The 18,632-nt window shown below is 35.2% G+C and overlaps 1 protein-coding gene across 1 annotated transcript in view; it reads left to right on the top strand.

The window, feature by feature from the left end:
- The window catches only part of ANKRD12 (ankyrin repeat domain 12), a 127,223-nt gene that overhangs the window by 25,125 nt on the left and 83,466 nt on the right, over positions 1-18,632 (top strand). The window contains 2 exon segments of the mRNA XM_042910151.1: positions 9,476-9,595; positions 9,597-9,614. Of these exon segments, the coding sequence (XP_042766085.1) occupies positions 9,527-9,595; positions 9,597-9,614 (87 nt within the window). The 5' untranslated portion in view covers positions 9,476-9,526.

The following is an 18,632-nucleotide window of genomic DNA, read 5'->3' as shown; positions in this document are numbered from 1 at the left end:
CCATGCACAGTTGAAAATCCACACATCACTTTTAACTGCTTAAAAATGTAACAACTAATAGAACCGCGAGAGCATTTTTTACTGCAATGTGCAATTCATATATAGATGGTTAGTGTGACACAGCATTTTAAGTGGATACTTGCAGCATGAGCCCACTGTGGTAGCAACAGGATGTGGCTGTGAAATTATTACACTCGTAAAAGATATATGTGCTACAGTTCATTTTATGTAGGTATTAAATACTATATCTTTACATTTGTTTTCATTTTTCTTGACTGCAAATGGTAGTAAATGGTAAAATTTACTAGTATCTGCATATTTTATGCATATAGGAGATATCTAATACTATATATATATAGTGTGTGTATATATACATATATTTTTTTAAATCTGCATATAAGTGGACCTGCACAGTTCAAACCATGCACAGTTACTACCATTTATGGTAGTAAATGGTAAAATATATTAGTATCTACATATTTTATGCATACAGGAGATACCTAATGCTATATGTACTATATATATACTATACATCTATTGAAAACATCTGCATGTAAGTGGACCTGCGCAGTTCAAACCCATGTTGTTCGAGGCTCAACTGTATGGTGGCTTCAACTTATACCACCAGGGACCACATATAATTCACCATGTTAACCATTTTAAAGTGTACAATTCAATAGTTTTAGGTATATTCACAATGTTGTACAACCATCACGATTATCTAACTCTAGAGCATTTTTAATTACCCAAAAATAAACCATATACCAATTAAGCAGTCACTCCCTGTTTCCCTCTTTCCCTAGCCCCTTGCAGCCACTAAAGGAAGCTTTTTATAAAGTGGTATTTATCTCCCCTCTAAGATATTCTGATTCAGTAGTTCTAAAGATAAAGCTAGGCATCTGTATCTTTAAAAAAAAAAAAAAAAAAAGCATTCTGGTAGTCAGGCAAGTTTGAATTACCGGGTGGCATGAGCCTAAAAGAACAGCATATTTTGAGTAAATTGAAATGTTCTAGAAGCAGTAATGTGAATCAAAGAGCATCTCATCAAAGCTAAAAACAAATGCCAACACATTTGATTGTCTTTAATTTAAAAGTCATTTTAAGCAGGGTTGAAATGAGGGAAAGAAACCATTTTATAAAATGTCAGCTTGTTGCATCTGTGTTTAGATTTCAGTTAACTTTTAATCTGTGTAGTTTGTGTTCATCCATTACTAAGTTTTGGTTTCAGTACTTTGTTCTGTTTATTTTCTCTTGAGTGTTTTTTCCCCCTGACTTTTTTTTTTTCTTTTTAATACTTCTGCTTATCTTACCCCACTTAGAGGAATGCTTCCCTTCTTCCTGCCACCCATACCTTGGTAAAAGTGTACTCTTTAAGGATGAAAACTAATTGCCAAGTAGGTAATGGAGCTGTAGTAGTAAAATTAAGCATATCTGATAATTGGGAAAGATTTGCTGACAGACTTTGATACCCTCTGGTGTTTTATGAAACCCCTATGAAAGATTTTTAAGTCAGACTTCTAGTTGGAAGATACAGTTACTAGCAGAAAAAAAAAAAAATGTTTAAACCATTGATTTCAAGGGTCCAGTGCTCACTGAATGCTAAAAAACTATGAATTGATCTCAAAGTACAGAATTTTCTTTGATTCTTGAGTTCTTTGGAGGAACACTTCTGGAGATTTTCTTTTTTTTTTTTTTTTCTTCTTTTTTTTTTGCATTTTATTTTATTTATTTTTTTAAATATGAAATTTATTGTCACATTGGTTTCCATACAACACCCAGTGCTCATCCCAACTGTTGCCCTCCTCAATACCCATCACCCACCCCCCCCCAACCCTCAGTTTGTTCTCAGTTTTTAAGAGTCTCTTATGTTTTGGCTCCCTCCCTCTCTAACCTTTTTATTTTTTTCCTTCCCCTCCCCCATGGTCTTCTGTTAAGTTTCTCAGGATCCACATAAGAGTGAAACCATATGGTATCTGTCTTTCTCTGTATGACTTATTTCACTTAGCATAACACTCTCCAGTTCCATCCACGTTGCTACAAAAGGCCAGATTTCAGTCTTTCTCATTGCCAAGTAGTATTCCATTATATATATAAACCACAATTTCTTTATCCATTCATCAGTTGATGGACATTTAGGCTCTTTCCATAATTTGGCTATTGTTGAGAGTGCTGCTATAAACATTGGGGTACAAGTTCCCCTATGCATCAGCACTCCTGTATCCTTTGGGTAAATTGCTAGCAGTGCTATTGCTGGGTCATAGGGTAGATCTATTTTTAATTCTTTGAGGAACCTCCACACTGTTTTCCAGAGCAGCTGCACTCACACTTTATGTAATCTTTATGTCCATAGCATAACAACTTTACAAATTCTGTTATCTACTCCTGTCTCCAAAGTTCTCTTCTAGCCATACTGCCAACTGGAGGTGTTTTTTCCTCTTGTCCCTTTCTTGCATATAGTCTACCAGAGTCTTGTCTTCTTGAATTTTTTCCTTAACCCTCCCTTCTGTTGTCATGTTGAATAGCTTTTCCCTACAGATTGGTCCCAAGGTTTAGTTCCTTCTTGATTACTTTTTCAAAGCATTTTCTCCACAAAGTTTGGCCTCTTCCTATGAGCGATTTTGTATCCTGTGATAGGAAGATAAAGTTTTCTCCAAATTATTAGCCTTAGGATGAAGAGTAAGTCATAAAAAAGAGCAACTTACTAATATTTCCTGAAGAATCAGTTTTGTTATACTAAGACATCTGTCCAGCAAGACTTGGCATCACTGCAGTTACCTCCACTTTCAAGAAGGGTGGTTATCCATCTTAAATACAGAGAACAAACTGAAAGTTGCTGGAGGGGTCATTGGGTGGGGGGATAGACTAAATGGGTAATGGGCATTAAGCAGGGCACTTGTTGAGTGTTACATGTAAGTAATGAATCACTATATTCTCCTGAAACCATTATTACACTATATGTTAACTAGCTTGGATTTAAATTAAAAAAAAAAAAAAAAAAAAAGGAGAATGCTTGTATGTATCACTGTTCTTGTCTGGAGTTAGCTGTGTTGTTTCAATCTGCTGTTCTTGTTATTAAATTATAACTTAGCATTAGTTTACTCACGTTGCTACTTATTAAATTAGTTACAGTTGCTTGGTTAAACTTTACATTTTGGGTAGTGATACTCATTTTTGTCAGCAAGTTTTGAAAATTTCCAATAACTGGATGTTTTAGATATGTATGCATGTGTCCCCCCCAAAATGAATTGTGCATTGTGTCCCCAAAAATGAGTTGGTCAGATTCCTTTTGCTAAAGCAAATGCACATATAATCCAAGAAAGTTTGCTTATAGAATACTTTTTCTACTAGGAAGAAGGATTAGGTAAGGTGGATGGATGGTAGGATCTTTTTTTTATCACCTTACATATGTCAAGAGATTTAAAATACAATAGTTTTCTTCCAGTTATGTGATCCCTACTCCCACCCCAGCATCAAAAGCAGGTTTTAGAGATCCCAGTGAAGGAGGCTTTGAAAAATCCAGTTTGGAAAATACTGTTTAAAGTTCTACTTAAATGTAAAGGATTATGTAAAACTTAGGTCATTTCCTACTTATAATCTAAAAGAATATAAACTGTGGTTTGCAAGCTTCCATTACGACTATTTTAAACTGAAAAATCTAGGGGCACTTGGGTGGCTCAGTCAGTTAAGCTTCTGACTCTTGATTTTGGTTTAGGTCATGATTCCAGGGTTGTGCTTCGTGTGGAACCTACTTAAGGTTCTCCCTCTGCCCCTCTCTCCCATTCATGTGTACACATAGTTGCTCTCTTTAAAAAAAAAAAAAAAAATCTACAGAGGGCAGTAACTGACAAAGCAATAAATTTTCTATCTAGAATGGGAGAGAAAAGTAAACTTCCAGAGAAGCCAGTGTTAAAGATGAGAAGAAACTAATAGTTGCTGCCCATACTTCCCAGAAAAATGGAAACAGATCAAAGAAAAGAAAGCTATGGAGCATTTATGGCATAAGTAATAATCAGTAGAACAAAATACATATGATACCAGTGTTTGAATGCTCTTTAGGATCAATCTTGTAAGTTAAAATACTCTCATGAAGAGTTATCCTGTGAAAAAAGGAAATGACAGTTAAAATTTTGTAATGAGACTCTCAGGCTGCCTGATGTAGTGAATTTTTAAATGAAGATGGTACTTCACACATCTGCATGCATGCATGTCATGTATATATATGGTTTAATATGATTGAGAAATCTCCTGTCTTAAACGGAGCGAATCATTTTCTAATGAGATTTTTTTATAATATCAGTTCAAATACTAATTTAAGTTGGTTTTTTAACTTTCCTAATGATGAAGAACCACTGGGATACTTGTTAAAAGTACAAATTCCTGGCTCCATTTCAAACCTACTAAATCTGTATTTTGATAAGCACTCCAGGAGCTTTTTTGGTTTTTTTTTTAATCATCAAGTAGGACTACATCAAACTAAAAGCCTTTTGCACAGCAAAGGTAGCAATGAAAAGGCAGCCTGTAGAATGGGAGAAAATACATGCAAGCCATACATCTGGTAAGGGAATAATATCCAAAATATATAAGGAACTCCTACAACTCAGTAGCTAACAAACTCAATTTAAAAATGGGCAAAGGACCTGAACATTTTTCCAAAGAAGACCTACGAATGGCCAAGTATATGTAAAGGTGCTCAACATCACTAATCATTAGGGAACTGCACATCAAAGCCATGATGAGATCTCACCTCACACCTGTTAGGATGGCTGTTAACAAAAAAGCAAGAGATAGCAAGTGTTGGTGACAGTATGGTGGAAAAGGTCCCTTGTACACTCTTGGGAATGTAAATTGGTGCAGCCACTATGGAAAACAGCATGGAGGTTCCTCAGAAAATTAAAAATAGAACTGCTGTCTGATCCAGCAATCCCACTTTTAGGTATATATCTAAAGGAAATGAAATCAGTGTCTCAAAGTGGTATCTGTAGTCCGATGTGTGTGTTGCAGCATTAGTCACGATAGCCAAGTATAGAATCAACCTTAGTGTCTGTTGATGGATAAATGGGTAAAGAAGATGCAATCTTCATATTTACAATGGAATATTATTCAATCATTAAAAAAAGGAAATCCTCCCATTTGTGTCAACATGGATAAACTTAAAGGACATTATGCTAAGTGACATAAGCCAGACACGGATAGATATTGTATGATCTCACTTATATGTGTAATCTAAAAATGAACTCATGGAAACAGAGAGTAGAATGGTGGTTGCTAGGAGCTGAGGACTGGGGGAAATGGGGAGATGTATAGCATGGTGACTAGTTCATAATAATGTATACTTGAAATTTACCAAGAATACAGATCTTAAGTGTTCTTACAACACACACACAGATAAAATTAGGTGTCATGATAGATGTTTTAATTAGCTTGGTTGTGGTAATCATTTCACAGTATATATATCAAATTACCACATTGTACACCTTAAATATAGTTTTTGTCAGTTATATCTCAGTAAAGCCAGTGGGGGAAAGATAATGAGGTGTGATGAGAGCGCACATTCTTTCCTCCCTGTTGATCTTAGGAGACAAAGCATTCGAGTTCTGTTCTATTACTGGGAGTTGTTTGCCATTGATGAGTATGAAGTTTTATCGAATGCTTTTTCTATCTGTTGAGACTATCAGTTGGCTTTTAGTCTGTTAATACGGTGAATTGCACAGATTGATTCTCACACATTAAGCTGACTTTGAATTACTAGGATAAATCCCAGTTGGTCATGATGGATTGTCCTTTTTATATATAGTTGGGTTTAATTTGCTAGTATTTTTATTGAGGATTTTTTTTTGGCATATGATCATGAGATATTATATGGATCTGTAGTTTTCTTATAAAAGACTTACTCTGACTTTTGTACCAAGATATTGATGACCTGCCTTATAAAATATGTTCCTGCTTCTTTAATTCTTCAGGAGAGGGTATGTAGAATTAGCATTATTTCTTCTTTACATGTTCTGTGAAATTCACCACTGAAGTCACCTGGGCTTAGAGTCTTCTTTGTTTTTAAATATGAAATCAATTTCTTTAATAAATATTGAGCCACTGAGATTGCTTCCTTCAGTGAGCTGTGGTAGTTTGTGCCTTTCAAGAAGTTTGTTTCACTTAATTTGTTGAATTTATTTGTGTAAAGTTGTTGATAATATTCCCTTATTACCCCTTCATGTGTTTGTAGGATCTGTAGGGATGCTCTCCTTTTATTGCTGATTTTGGTAGGTCTTCTCTCTTATATCTAATTTGTCTTACCAGAGCTGGCAAATTTTTAAAATTTTTTTATGTATTTATTTTTAAAGAACCAGTTTTCAGTCTTACTGATTCTTCTTTATTTTTAAATTTGGATATATTCCTGTTATCTTTCTATATTTGATTCTGGTTTAATTTCTTCATAATGTGAAAACAACATTTATATGATTTTAATTACTTTAAATTTATTAATGTTTGTTTTTGACTCATGACATGGCCTGTCAGTAAAATTCCGTGTGCCCTTGAAAAGAATGTATATTCATACAAATGTCAGTTAGATCCAGTTGATTTGAATTGATGGCGTTTTTCAGTTCTTTTATATATGCTTGTTGATTTTCTGTCTTACTGAGAGTAGTTGAAGCCTACAACTATAATTATGAATTTGTCTATTTCTCCTGTCAGTTTTATCAATTTTTGCTACCTGTAGTTTGAAGGTCTGTTGTAATTGCATATACATTTAGTGAGCTGATCCTTTTATCAGTGTGTAATAAGTAAAGTTCTTTGAGAACTGTTTTGTCTGATATTAATGTAGTTACTCCCAGTGTTCCTTTGATTAGTGTTTGCATGGCATATCTTTTTCCATTCTTTTACTTTTTAACCTACCTATAGAATTACATATGAATGAATTTCTTGTTAACAGCTCATAGTATGGTCATTTTCCCCCTGTTTGATGGTCTGTTTTTTTCTTTTTCAGTTTTCCTATTTGTTTGTTTGTATCTTTATTTCCAGCATAGTTAACGCATGCAGTGTTACAGTAGTTTCAGGTATACAATCTGACAGTTTTTTTAAATTGGTGTGTTTAGTCCATCTGCATTTCATATCATTATTGGTATGTTTGGATTAGGTCTATCATTGTTTTGTTTGTGCCTTCTGTTTTTCATTCTTCAGTTTTTCTTTTACTGGTTCTATTGGGTTATTTTTATATTTTAAAATATTCCATTTTAATTTACCTAGTGTGATTTTGATTATCCTGTGTATAATTGTATTGGTTGATCTGGCTTTATATTATATATTGAGGTCACAGAACCATGTATTAAATGCTTAATATTAGTTGATTGAAGTAATATTTTTAGAATCTAATTTTGGTTTTTATTCTGAAGTTTTCCAAATAAGGTTATTGAAAGATAATGTAAGCTTTTCGTAACATATAGTCTATTAATATATTTTATTGCTGTGTATGGTTTTTTAAAATAGTTGTTTATTTTGAAGAGTGAGAAAGAGCAGGAGATGGGCAGAGAGGGAAAGAGACAATCCCAAGCAGACTCCATGCTGTCAGCGCAGAGCCCGACACAGGGCCCGATCCCATGAACTGTGAGATCATGACTTAAGCCAAAATAAAGAGTCAGATGCTTATTAACCAGCTGAGCCACTCAGGTGCCCTTCTATCTGAAATATTCTTAAAAAAATATTCATGACACTCCTTCATTCACCAATAATGTGCTTTGCTTGATCTACAAAGTGCTTTATCTTTATAAATCTCACCTAGACTAATGCCTGGTGATATTATGTAGATCCATTTTGCTTTTGAGTCAGAATTCTTCTGTTTATATATGACTCCTAATTTTAACTGTAAGCTTTACACAGGGCTAGTTTTGAGGACAGTGCTATGTTTAAGTGATTCTGTTTATATGGTATCAGTTGAAACAGTTGCATGATCCCAAGGTAAACTCTGCCTGGTGTGTAGTATCAAAAAAGTTTCCTTATTCAAGTTTATTTCCCCCTCTATAAAAGATTTGAACTATTTGAACTCTGGCAGTTTTTTTCTGTTGGAATGTAGTCTGATTTGGCTATGTTTGGATTAATTTAATCTAATTTTGATAATTTACAAGCTAACTCAGTTCATTTAGGTGACTTTGGGTTTTGTTTCTATTGAAATCAAATATTTTAAATCACCAATAGAACAATTCGAAGAACACAGAAGATCTTACTAATCCTCTGTTTAATAATTCACTTAGATGCTAGAATGTAGCTTTACTTAGACCTATAATATTCATCTGTAGGAAATTTAATAGCATGAAAACTAAAAATTACACTGGTCTGTTCTGTTTATTGTTGTGGTCCAAGTCTTGCTTCTGTTGGCCAGCAACCTCAGTTTAGCTCAGTAGTATACAGTAGAGCTCTCTGTGATAATAGGAATGTATCTGTATTGTACAGTAGTTACTTTAATTTTAGTTAATTTAACTTTCAGCAGCCACATGTAGCTCGTAGGTCATCAGATGGCAGTGCTGGTCTAGTCTCATGACTTCCCTTTTTTTTTTTTTTAATTTTTTCTAATCTTTATTTTTGAGAGACAGAGTCAGAGTATGAGCAGGGAGGGGCAGAGAGAGAGGGAGACACAGAATCCAAAGCAGGCTTTAGGCTCTGAGCTGTTAGCACAGAGCCTGATGCGGGGCTCGAACTCATGAACCGTGAGATCGTGACCTGAGCCGGAGTCGAACGCTTAACCAACTGAGCCACTCAGGTGCCATGACTTCCCTTTTTATATTTAAAACTCCCTGCTTGGAATTTTTTTGGAGGGGTCTAAAATGTAAGCTTAGGCTTCTATCAGGGTCCTTGACCTATTGCAGAGCAGGAGACAGAAAACTGAACGAGTTAGAAAGAAAGTGATATATGACATAATTACAGTATGGTAGGAATTCAGTCAATGAATAGATTGATAAAGTGACTGTCTAGAGATGTCTGGGAGTTCCGTGAAGGAAAATAAACATTTCCAAGAATTTTAACTTGGAACGGTTTCATACATTTAAGTTAATCTAAAATGGTAAAATTGCCAACCAGACCTATCCAATTCTTGGTTGGGTCTTCAGAAATAAATTCCAGACCAATACAGAACTACCAGAGAATCTGTTAGAACTTTCTACCTTTAGAGACAGGCTGAAATGACAAACCCTTTGCCACTGCTTTCACTACTGCTGCTTGTGGTTACCTGGAAAACTGGAGATTAGGTATTAGTCTAGAGAAGGTGGAAAAAAATATAAAAGTAGTTCTCTTTTCTTCTTTTCAGTGACAAATTGAATGGACTTAAACAAGAGAACTTTAGAAGCTCAAATTCTTAAATGAAACCTTACTTTAGGCTAGGACTTACAAAGACAGAGAATAACAAATTACATTAACTGTGGTGTATACCTTTAAGTAGGTTTTTACTGCAGATGTATACAAATAACCCTCCTATGTCCATTCTTTACAGATCCAGGATGAGAAGACTGACAAAAGAAGAAGCTAGCTGAACAGCTATAAGATGCCCAAATCTGGGTTCACAAAACCAGTTCAGAGTGAAAATTCTGACAGTGACAGCAATATGGTAGAAAAAACCATATGGAAGAAAGGTATATGATTATCTTAAAGATGGGTTGACTCTTTTGGAACTGGGAAAAACTCCCCATTGGTAATTTTAGTAATTACCCATAAAATAAAAACAGTTGGATGCCAGTTAAATCCAAACCATTTATCTAATTCCTTTAAAATTAAATTGGATTCCTGGGATAAGATTGTTTTTCATTCCCTGAGATAACACATTTACTAATATGGCATAGTTACTTACGAAATAATCATTGAGAGGGGGTGAAAAAAAAATCCAAGACATCACAGTCATTTGGCATTTCTTTCTCCACTTCCTGACCCCCAGTATCAAAACACATACACAGTAGCAGTTCCATTTTCCTTGTCTTTAGCCTTGGATAAATTTATATGACTTTTCTAGCCTCAGTGTATCTCTCTGTATTGGAAGACAAGACTACTTTATAGAATTGCTGTGACAATGAAATGGCATCAGTATGGTGCCTAATGCAATGCTTGTTACATAATATATGCTCAGTAAATGTTAATAGTTTTTGTTGTTTATTGTTAGTGATTGGCAACGACCTGTGATTGTCTTTTAACATCTATCCTTCTTCACTCCTATTTAATTTAGGCTCTCAGAACCTTCATTTAGACTTCTGCAATTGTCTCCTAACTGGTCTCACTGTTCTTAGTCTCTTCTGTAAATTTTACACAGTATCTCTTTTTTTAAGCTTATTTATTAATTTTGAGAGAGAGCACGTGTGCACATGCATCAGTAGGAGAGGAGCAGAGAGAGAATCCCAAGCCGGCTCTGCACTGTATTGCAGAGCCTGATGTGGGGCTTGATCTGACAAACCGTGAGATCATGACCTGAGCTGAAATCAAGAGTCGGACGCTTAACCGACTGAGCTACCCAGGCGCCCCATTACACATTATTTTTTAATTTTTCTTTTTGGTGTTTTGTTTTGTTTTGTTTTTCCTTTTTATGTCTTTTCTTCCCCCTTAGTCTTTTTTTGTTGTTGTTGAAGAACATCTGAAATGGTTCCAGTTTTTGGCAAACAAGAATAGAGCTGTGATGAACATTGTATACAAATACTGTTTTTAATAGCTTTATTGAGGTATAATTTATATACCCTAAATTTCACTCATTTAGTGTATGATCCAGTGATTTTTAGTAAATTTATAGAGTTGTGCAGCCATCATCACAATCCAGTTTACACCATTTACATCATTGCTAAAAGAGCGTCATGCCCATTGCATTCAGTCCCTATTCCCACACCATCCCCAGGCAACCCCAAATCTGCTTTCAAAATCAGGAATTTAAAGTTTCCAGACTTTATTCTTTTCAAAAACCATTTGACTGTTTAAGGTACTTTGCATTTCCATCTAAATTTTATGAAATTTTCTACAAAAAAGCCTGCTGGGATTTTTATGGGGATTTTATTGAGTAGATCCATTTGGATAGTATTGACATCCTAACAGTATGTCTTCCAGTTTATCACTAGAGAATATCTCTCTGTTTATTTAAATCTTCAGTTTCCATCAGCAATACTTTGTAGTTTTTAGTGTACAAATCTTGAGCTCTTCTTGCTAAATTATTAGTGTTTTATTCTTTGGGATGCTATTGTAGTTAATTTCATTTTGGATTTTTCATTGCTAGTATATATAAATATAAATGATTTGTATGTAGGGATTTTCTATTCCATGATCTTACTGAACTCATTTATTGGTTCTAAAAGTTTATGGATTCCTTAAGATTTTCTACATGTGGAATCATGTCAACTCCATATGAAGATAATTGTACTTCTTTTCCAGTATGGGTACTTTGATTTTTTTTTTTCGTACCTGATTGCCCTGGCAATCTTTGCCTTTTGATTAAAGTGATTACTCCATTTACATTTAACATAATTATTTATAGGGTTAGACTTATATCTTCCATTTTGTTCTGTGTTCTTATGTTTCATATTTTTTTTTGTTTTTCTCCCTTCTGTGCTCCCTTTTTAAGTTTTTTTTTAATATTTACTTTTGAGAGAGAAGGAGACAGAACTCAAGTGGGGGAGGGGCAGAGAGCAAGAGAGGGAGACACAGAATCTGAAGCAGGCTTTAGGCTCCGAGCTATCAGCACAGAGCTCGATGTGGGGCTCAAACCCACGAACCATGAGATCATAATATCAGCAGAAGTTGGACACTTAACCAACTGAGCCACCCAGGCACCCCTAATTTTAAATATTTTTTAATATACTATTTAAATTTATTATTTTTTAAACTGCGTTTCTTAAATTGTAATCTTAAGATGCTGATTTGTTGTTTATACTGTGCATCTAAGTATTATAAATTAATAGTGACTTAATTCAGTAAAATATAGCAACTTTGTTTCTGTATAGCTCCATTTCCTCCACTTTTTTCGTGTATCTATGTATCTATACATGGATTCATCAACATGTTACCAATCCAATAACAGACTATTATAATTTTATACAATTTTATCTTTGAAAAAAATAAGAGGAGAAATACATATTCATACAATTCTTTTTTACCTATAAATTTGCCAGTTTTGTCAGTCTTAATTTCTTCTTTTTATAGACTCAAGTTACTGTTTGGTTGTCATGTTCTTAACTAAGAATTTTAGCATTTACTGTAAGATCTTCAGCCATGATTCTTTAAGTCTTCATTGATCGAGGAATATCTTGATTCTCCATATTTTAAAAACAATATTGTTGAAATATAATTCACATACCGTATTTAAAGTGTATATAATTCAGTAGTTTTTAGTATATTTACAGAGTTGTGCAGTCATCTCCACTATTGATTTTAGAACATTTTCATTCAAAAGAGAAACATTATGTACCCATCAGTAGTCATTTCTCATTCTGTCCCCAACTCCCACAGCCCTAGGCAGCCACCAGTCCTTTCTGTCTCTATAGAATTGCCTATTCTGGATGTTTCATACAAATGGAATTATATAATATGTGGTTTTTGTTGACTGTTTGCTTGCTTTATTTTCAAAGGGCAGTGTTGTTGGATATAGATTTCTTGACTTTTTTTTCTTTTAGTAGATTGAATGTCACTCTACTACTTTCTTGCTTTAACTTTCTGATAAGAAGTCAGCTATTAATTGTTTTGTACCTTTGTCACAATGAATTTTTTTCACTGCTTCTCTCTCTTTGTCACGTGCTTAGGATTTTCCCTTGTGTTTATCCTTTTTGGAGTTTGTTGAGTTTCTTGGATCTGTAGATTTAAGGTTTTCATGAAATTTGTAATATTTAATTTACTGATTTTCTATATATATATATATGTGTGTGTGTGTGTGTGTGTGTGTATTTTTGCCATCTCACATCTGCTGTTGAACGTATCTAATATATTTGTAGTTATTTTGCCTTTCATTTTTTTTGTGAGCATGTGAGTGGGGGAGGGGGAGAGAGAGAGAACAAGACAGAGAATCTGAAGCAGGCTCCAGGCTCTGTGCTGTAAGCACAGAGCCCGAAGCAGGGTGTGAACTCCAAACCGAGAGATCATGACCTGAGCTGAAGTCGGGGACACTTAACTGACTGAGCCACCTAGGCGCCCTGTTACTTTGCTTTTCAAATCCATTATTTCCATTTGGCTCTTTCTGTGATTTTTCCTTACTGGTATTATTTGATAAGTCATTATTGTCATACTTAAAATTTTTAAACATTGTTTTATTTCTTTCTTTATAATAACTTTCAAATCTAGTATATGGGCTTACTCAGAGAAATTTCTCTTGAATACTTTTTCCTTGCTTTTTTGTATGTCTTAATTTTTATTGAAAACTGGACAATTTAGGTCATATACTGTAGCAGTTCTACAGTTGTGGGTGCTCATTATTTCCCACCGGAACCTTGTAATTGTTGCTAAGTTGGTTTTTTGTTTGTTTGGTTTGTTTTGTTTTTTGGGGTTTGTTTTTTTTTGTTTGTTTTTGGTTTTTTTTGAGGAAAATGTTAGGAGTTTGCAGTATTTGTCACAACCACTGGTATCCATTTTTTTTCTTTTTATATTTTAGTCTTGCTTCCACAGAGGTACCCCTGTGTCTGTATAAATTAGTCAGCAGCCATTGATTGGTCAGGAGTTGTACTCAAACACCATGAGCCAGTCAGATTTCCACCTTCTACAGGCAGACTTGCCTGTGTTGGGGAGTGCATTCAGTGTTAGGGCATTTTTGAAATCTGTCCTGGCATTTACTTTTTGTTGGGCTCACCTAGGTCTTGCTGTGCTTGTGTGCAGTCAACTAATGATATGTAGAGGATATGAACCCTCTCAGATTTCCTCTGCATGTACACACAATCTCCCTGTCAGTGAGAGATGCATGGAGAGCTTAGCCCTTCTCCGATCTTTCCCATTGATCTTCTCCTCTCAGCCAGGGATGTGTGTCAGTCTTATCTGGCACACCCTGTGGCTCTCTCATTTCTGTAATCTCCCTGTTAAATTTCTTGCTTATTCACCGGCTTGATGCTCTTCTGCAGCAGGATCACAACCTTAGGCTAATAAGATGTATGTTTTTTGCCCCCTCCAATCATTTCCTACCCTCTTTACTATTTTTAGAAACAGTGCATCTGGATAGGCTTTTTACACCTTCTTTGCCAATTCGAGTTGACACACTCTGGCAGCAGAGATGCTGCTTTTCTTGCCAGCCCCACCCTGGTAGCACTTCATGCAAACTAAGCATCAGCCAGGGAATGTGAGAGCATTCCCCAGGCAAAAATGCCAAAGACACTCAACTGTTCTTGTCCATAGTTCAGCAGTTTTTCTTGAGGGGAAAAAAAAATGCTTCTCAATTTGTTGTTTGCTTTTTTTCAGTTTTGGGAGCCTTAAGGTGGTTGTTTTGACAATTTTGTCTAGATTTATAGTTGTTTCTTGGGGAGGTAAGTTGCTAATACCTTTATTCCTCCATAGACGACTTTCCCCAAATGATATTTTAGTTTGCCAAATGTGACAAATCATAAGCAAAGTATTTTTACTATTCCTTTTATTTAACAAATCTTACATTGGATTCCTATTGTGTTATATATTCTTTTATGATACTTGGAATAAAACAGTGAGTGGTTAAGCCGTGATTTAAGTCTTCATGAAGACTCTAAACTCTAACACTCTTCCTGTTTGTCTGAATGTTTTGCTCTCAGGACCCCTTCAGTGTAACTAAAGATCCCAAAGAGCTTTTTTATATGTGGGTATATCTGTTGATATTTACAATATCAGAAATTGAAACTGAGAAAAACTTTAGATTTTTTTTTAACTGGTTTAAAAAATACATATGTGTATGTTTACCCACATAGTATATTTTTATGGAAAATAACTATATGTTCCAAGACAAAAACTATTAGTGAGAAGAGTGTCATTGGTTTTGCACATATCTTTAGTGTGTGACTTAACAGAAGACCACCAAATTCTCATCTGCATCTACATGCAGTGTATTTGGATATCACTTGTCATGTAGTGTCTAGAGAGCTGCAGTATATATTCTTGAGAGAATGAGAAAGGTGCAGGTGGCACCTTAGTGTTACTGTGAGCATATTTCTGGCCTTGCAGATCTTCTGAGATGGTCTCAGATACCATAATTTAAGAATTTCTTTATCACTGTAAGAAGCACTTTAATGAGAGTATTGAGTGTATAATGATGGGACAAAAAGGAGAGAAACAAACAATTCTAGAGGGGTCAGTAATGGTGTCACAGTAGAAAAGTTACTTAGTCTGGATTCTCAAGGATGACTAAGTATTTGGCCAGCAGGAAAGTAGGAACAGAGGACAGTCCAAGATGTAAAAAAGACCTAAATCTGTTACAGTAATAGATACATATAAAGTTAGGATGTGGCCTGTGGAGGATGGAGGGTGGGAGGTAAGCATTAGACAGCGGCCAGTTCATTATGGCCTGATGTGTTGCTAAGGAACTTGGAATTTATCCTGTAGCCATTGGGCCAAAAGGGTCATAGTAGAGACCAGTTAGAGTGTTTTTTAAAAAATCCAAGCAAAAGGCAGTGTGGGCAGTGGCTATGGGGATGGAAAGAGTTTGGCAGACATAAAAGATGTTGAATGAATTAAACTTGTGTATGTAGGAAAAGTAATCTGGATCCACCCTGAGTTTGATTGAACTATTCCTTGAGAAGGAATTCAGGAAATAGAAGAATTGTTTTCAGAAGAATGTTTGGTTTGTACTTGTTGAGTTGGCCATCAGAACATCCAACAAGAAGTATTGGTAGGCAGTTAGAGATAGATCAAAGTTCAGAACTCAAAACAGCTCATTGGAAATGAGGATTCATTGAAAAGGTTAACCTTATCATTATGGAGATAGAACCCAAAGAGAGTAGAGCAAGAAGGAAGGAGAATATGCCTAGGGAAATTCAAATACTTTCAGAATCATCGAGAGATGGGAAACAAGGACAGAGAGAACCAGGAGAGATTAAACAGAGGAGAGTAGCTAAGGGGGTCTATATGCCAAATGCCACAGAGATGAACAGGAAGAATGAGGCCACTGGATTTTGTCAGCTGGGATACCTTACAATGTCTTTGTGTGGTAAAAGTAATTTCAGTAGAATTGTAGGGACAGAATACAGTGCTAGATTTGAGGAGAGAATTAGAACTTTCATTTCTAAATGTTTGAATATAGTGAAGGTTGCATTTGTGAAATTATATTTGGGCTGCTTGATGTCAGCTTGTTAAAACTTCTTTCTTCCTGGATACTTCGTATGTATCTTTTGAAAGCTGCCAGTAAATATACAGTAGTGGCAGAGCATTGGCCTCATAAAAATGTAGAAACAACAGCAAAAAGCAGACATTTTTACTAACATTTCTATTAAAAACATTGCTTTGGTAAATTAAGAATACTTCTTAATCATTAGATTTATACAGGGGAGTCTGGGTGGTTCATTCGGTTAAGTGTCTGACTCTTGATTTCAGCTCAGGTCATGATCTCACGGTTCATGGGTTCGAGCCCCACATTGGGCTCTGTGCTGATAGCTCCAAGCCTGCTTGGGATTCTCTCTCTCTCCCTCTCTTTCTGCCCCTCGCACTCTCTCTCAAAGCTAGATAAACATTTTTAAAAAATCATTAGATTTATATCATAGGAAGAATAAATACAGAATATTATATATTTCCTTTATGAACTTTTGGCTTACCCAGAGTGATATATTTAACTGTTCTCAGTCTCTGTTCAATCATTCAGTACTTTTTCAAGATCACATACTTATTTTGTTTGGGTAAGGGTCAGAAACTCTTCTGAGGCAATGCACATGGTGCTTACTGCCATGTTTTACAGGATTTCTGAGCAACTTGACATTGAAAGCTGTTGTTAAAAGTAATTTTCTGGGGTGCCTAAGTGCCTCAGTCAGTTAAGCATCCGACTTCAGCTCAGGTCATGATCTCGTGTGGGTTGGATCCCCTCATGGGGTTCTGTGCTGACAGCTCAGAGCCTGGAGCCTGCTTCAGATTCTGTGTCTCCCTCTCTCTCTACCCCTCCCCCTCTCACTCTCTCTCTCTCAAAAATAAATAAACATTAAAAAAATTTTTAAAGTAATGTTATTCAGTTTTAAATAGATATTTGACTGCTTATTTGTACCTTAAGAAGAGGAAGGGCTATAATTTCCTGCTTATAGACCATGTTAACTGCTGCTGCTTACAACAAAATGAGGTTAGAAGGGAGGGTAGGAGAGGAAGCACAATCATATTAGTCAACTGTATATTTGCAAAGCGTATTCTTTTGTTTGTCTTTTCTTTAGTGAGTGAGTGGCCCTAAAGCCAGCCTCAAGCTTCTTCTGAGTTTTTTCTTCCATATAATTTAGAAATGAGTATACAGCTGTTCTAATAGAGACCTTGTTTACAGTTTAATAGGACACAAACTATTGCCATTATGAGATCCTAGATAAAATAACCTGAACCAAAATTTAATTTCTTAAATGTATTAAATAGAGCATAATTTTAAATAATAACATTCTCTAGCAATATACTTTTAATATAAAATGCTTTCATTATCTCATTAAATATATAATAGGGGTTCATCAAAAATGTCTACTCATAATTCTTCATATAGTTTATCCTTTCACTAATATGTGGGATTTTTTCCCATTGATTTTAGTTTTTAGAAATTTTTCTGTTTCAGCTATAAATTAGTATTTACGATTTGTAGATCAAAATCTTTGATAAAATCTTCTATGAAAATCTAAAATCTAGGTTAAATTCATGAAGTGTGTGGGAGTAGGTGTGAATCATTTAACTTTCTAAGTAGCTGTCTTATCCTTTCCATCAATATAATTCAGACTTTCATTATTCCATAGCCTAGTGATATAGAGAAATTTTTATTTTACCATTCAAGTAATGTAATACATGTTGGTTATAGAAAAATTAGAAAATACATAGAAGACTAATGAAAACAAATTGCCTTATAAAAAACCATCAACAATCTGAGATTGTACCCTACCCTACCTGCAAGCTAATCTGTTTCATGGATGCTGGCAGCAGATGTGAAACTCTTGAGTGGAATAGAAAGGAAAGTTTATTTCTCATAGGCAATAGTAGTAGTGATCTGTCAGCATTTGTGCCTGTAACCTGAGCCCTATTTCTCACAAGGGGATACAAAGAGAGCCAGGTGACAGCTACACATAAGAGGGGGTTGCAGTACGGGAGAAGAACCCCAAATATTTTGTAATGGACAGTAAGTCTATCAGAACTTTGCCCCAAAGGGAGAAACTGTTTATTATATGGAATAGTAAACGGATCTGCTCTTTGCTCCAGGAGGAGATCATATCTTCCAATGCCGTTCTCCATATAGATATTCTTGAAAAGATAGTCCCAAAAAAGGGAGTTAGTGCTTCTGCGTGTAAGAGGTGCAGATATGCAAGAGACCCATGGGGAACTGTCTCCCCACACATTAGTAGTGCTGTTACCCACAGATAGCTATCAACATTTTGGGTTATATCCTTCAAGAATTTTCTATGTACATATTTTTTTCTGAGTAAATTTTTACCTTTTCTTTTTTCTATCTTAACTGATTTGGTAAAGGCTACCAGTACATTGTCTAGCAGTAGCAGTGATAGAAAGTCATTCTTGTTTTGCCATTG

Source organism: Panthera leo, chromosome D3 (assembly GCF_018350215.1).
Source record: "Panthera leo isolate Ple1 chromosome D3, P.leo_Ple1_pat1.1, whole genome shotgun sequence".
Taxonomy (NCBI): domain Eukaryota; kingdom Metazoa; phylum Chordata; class Mammalia; order Carnivora; family Felidae; genus Panthera; species Panthera leo.
This window is presented reverse-complemented; position numbering and strand designations above follow the sequence as displayed.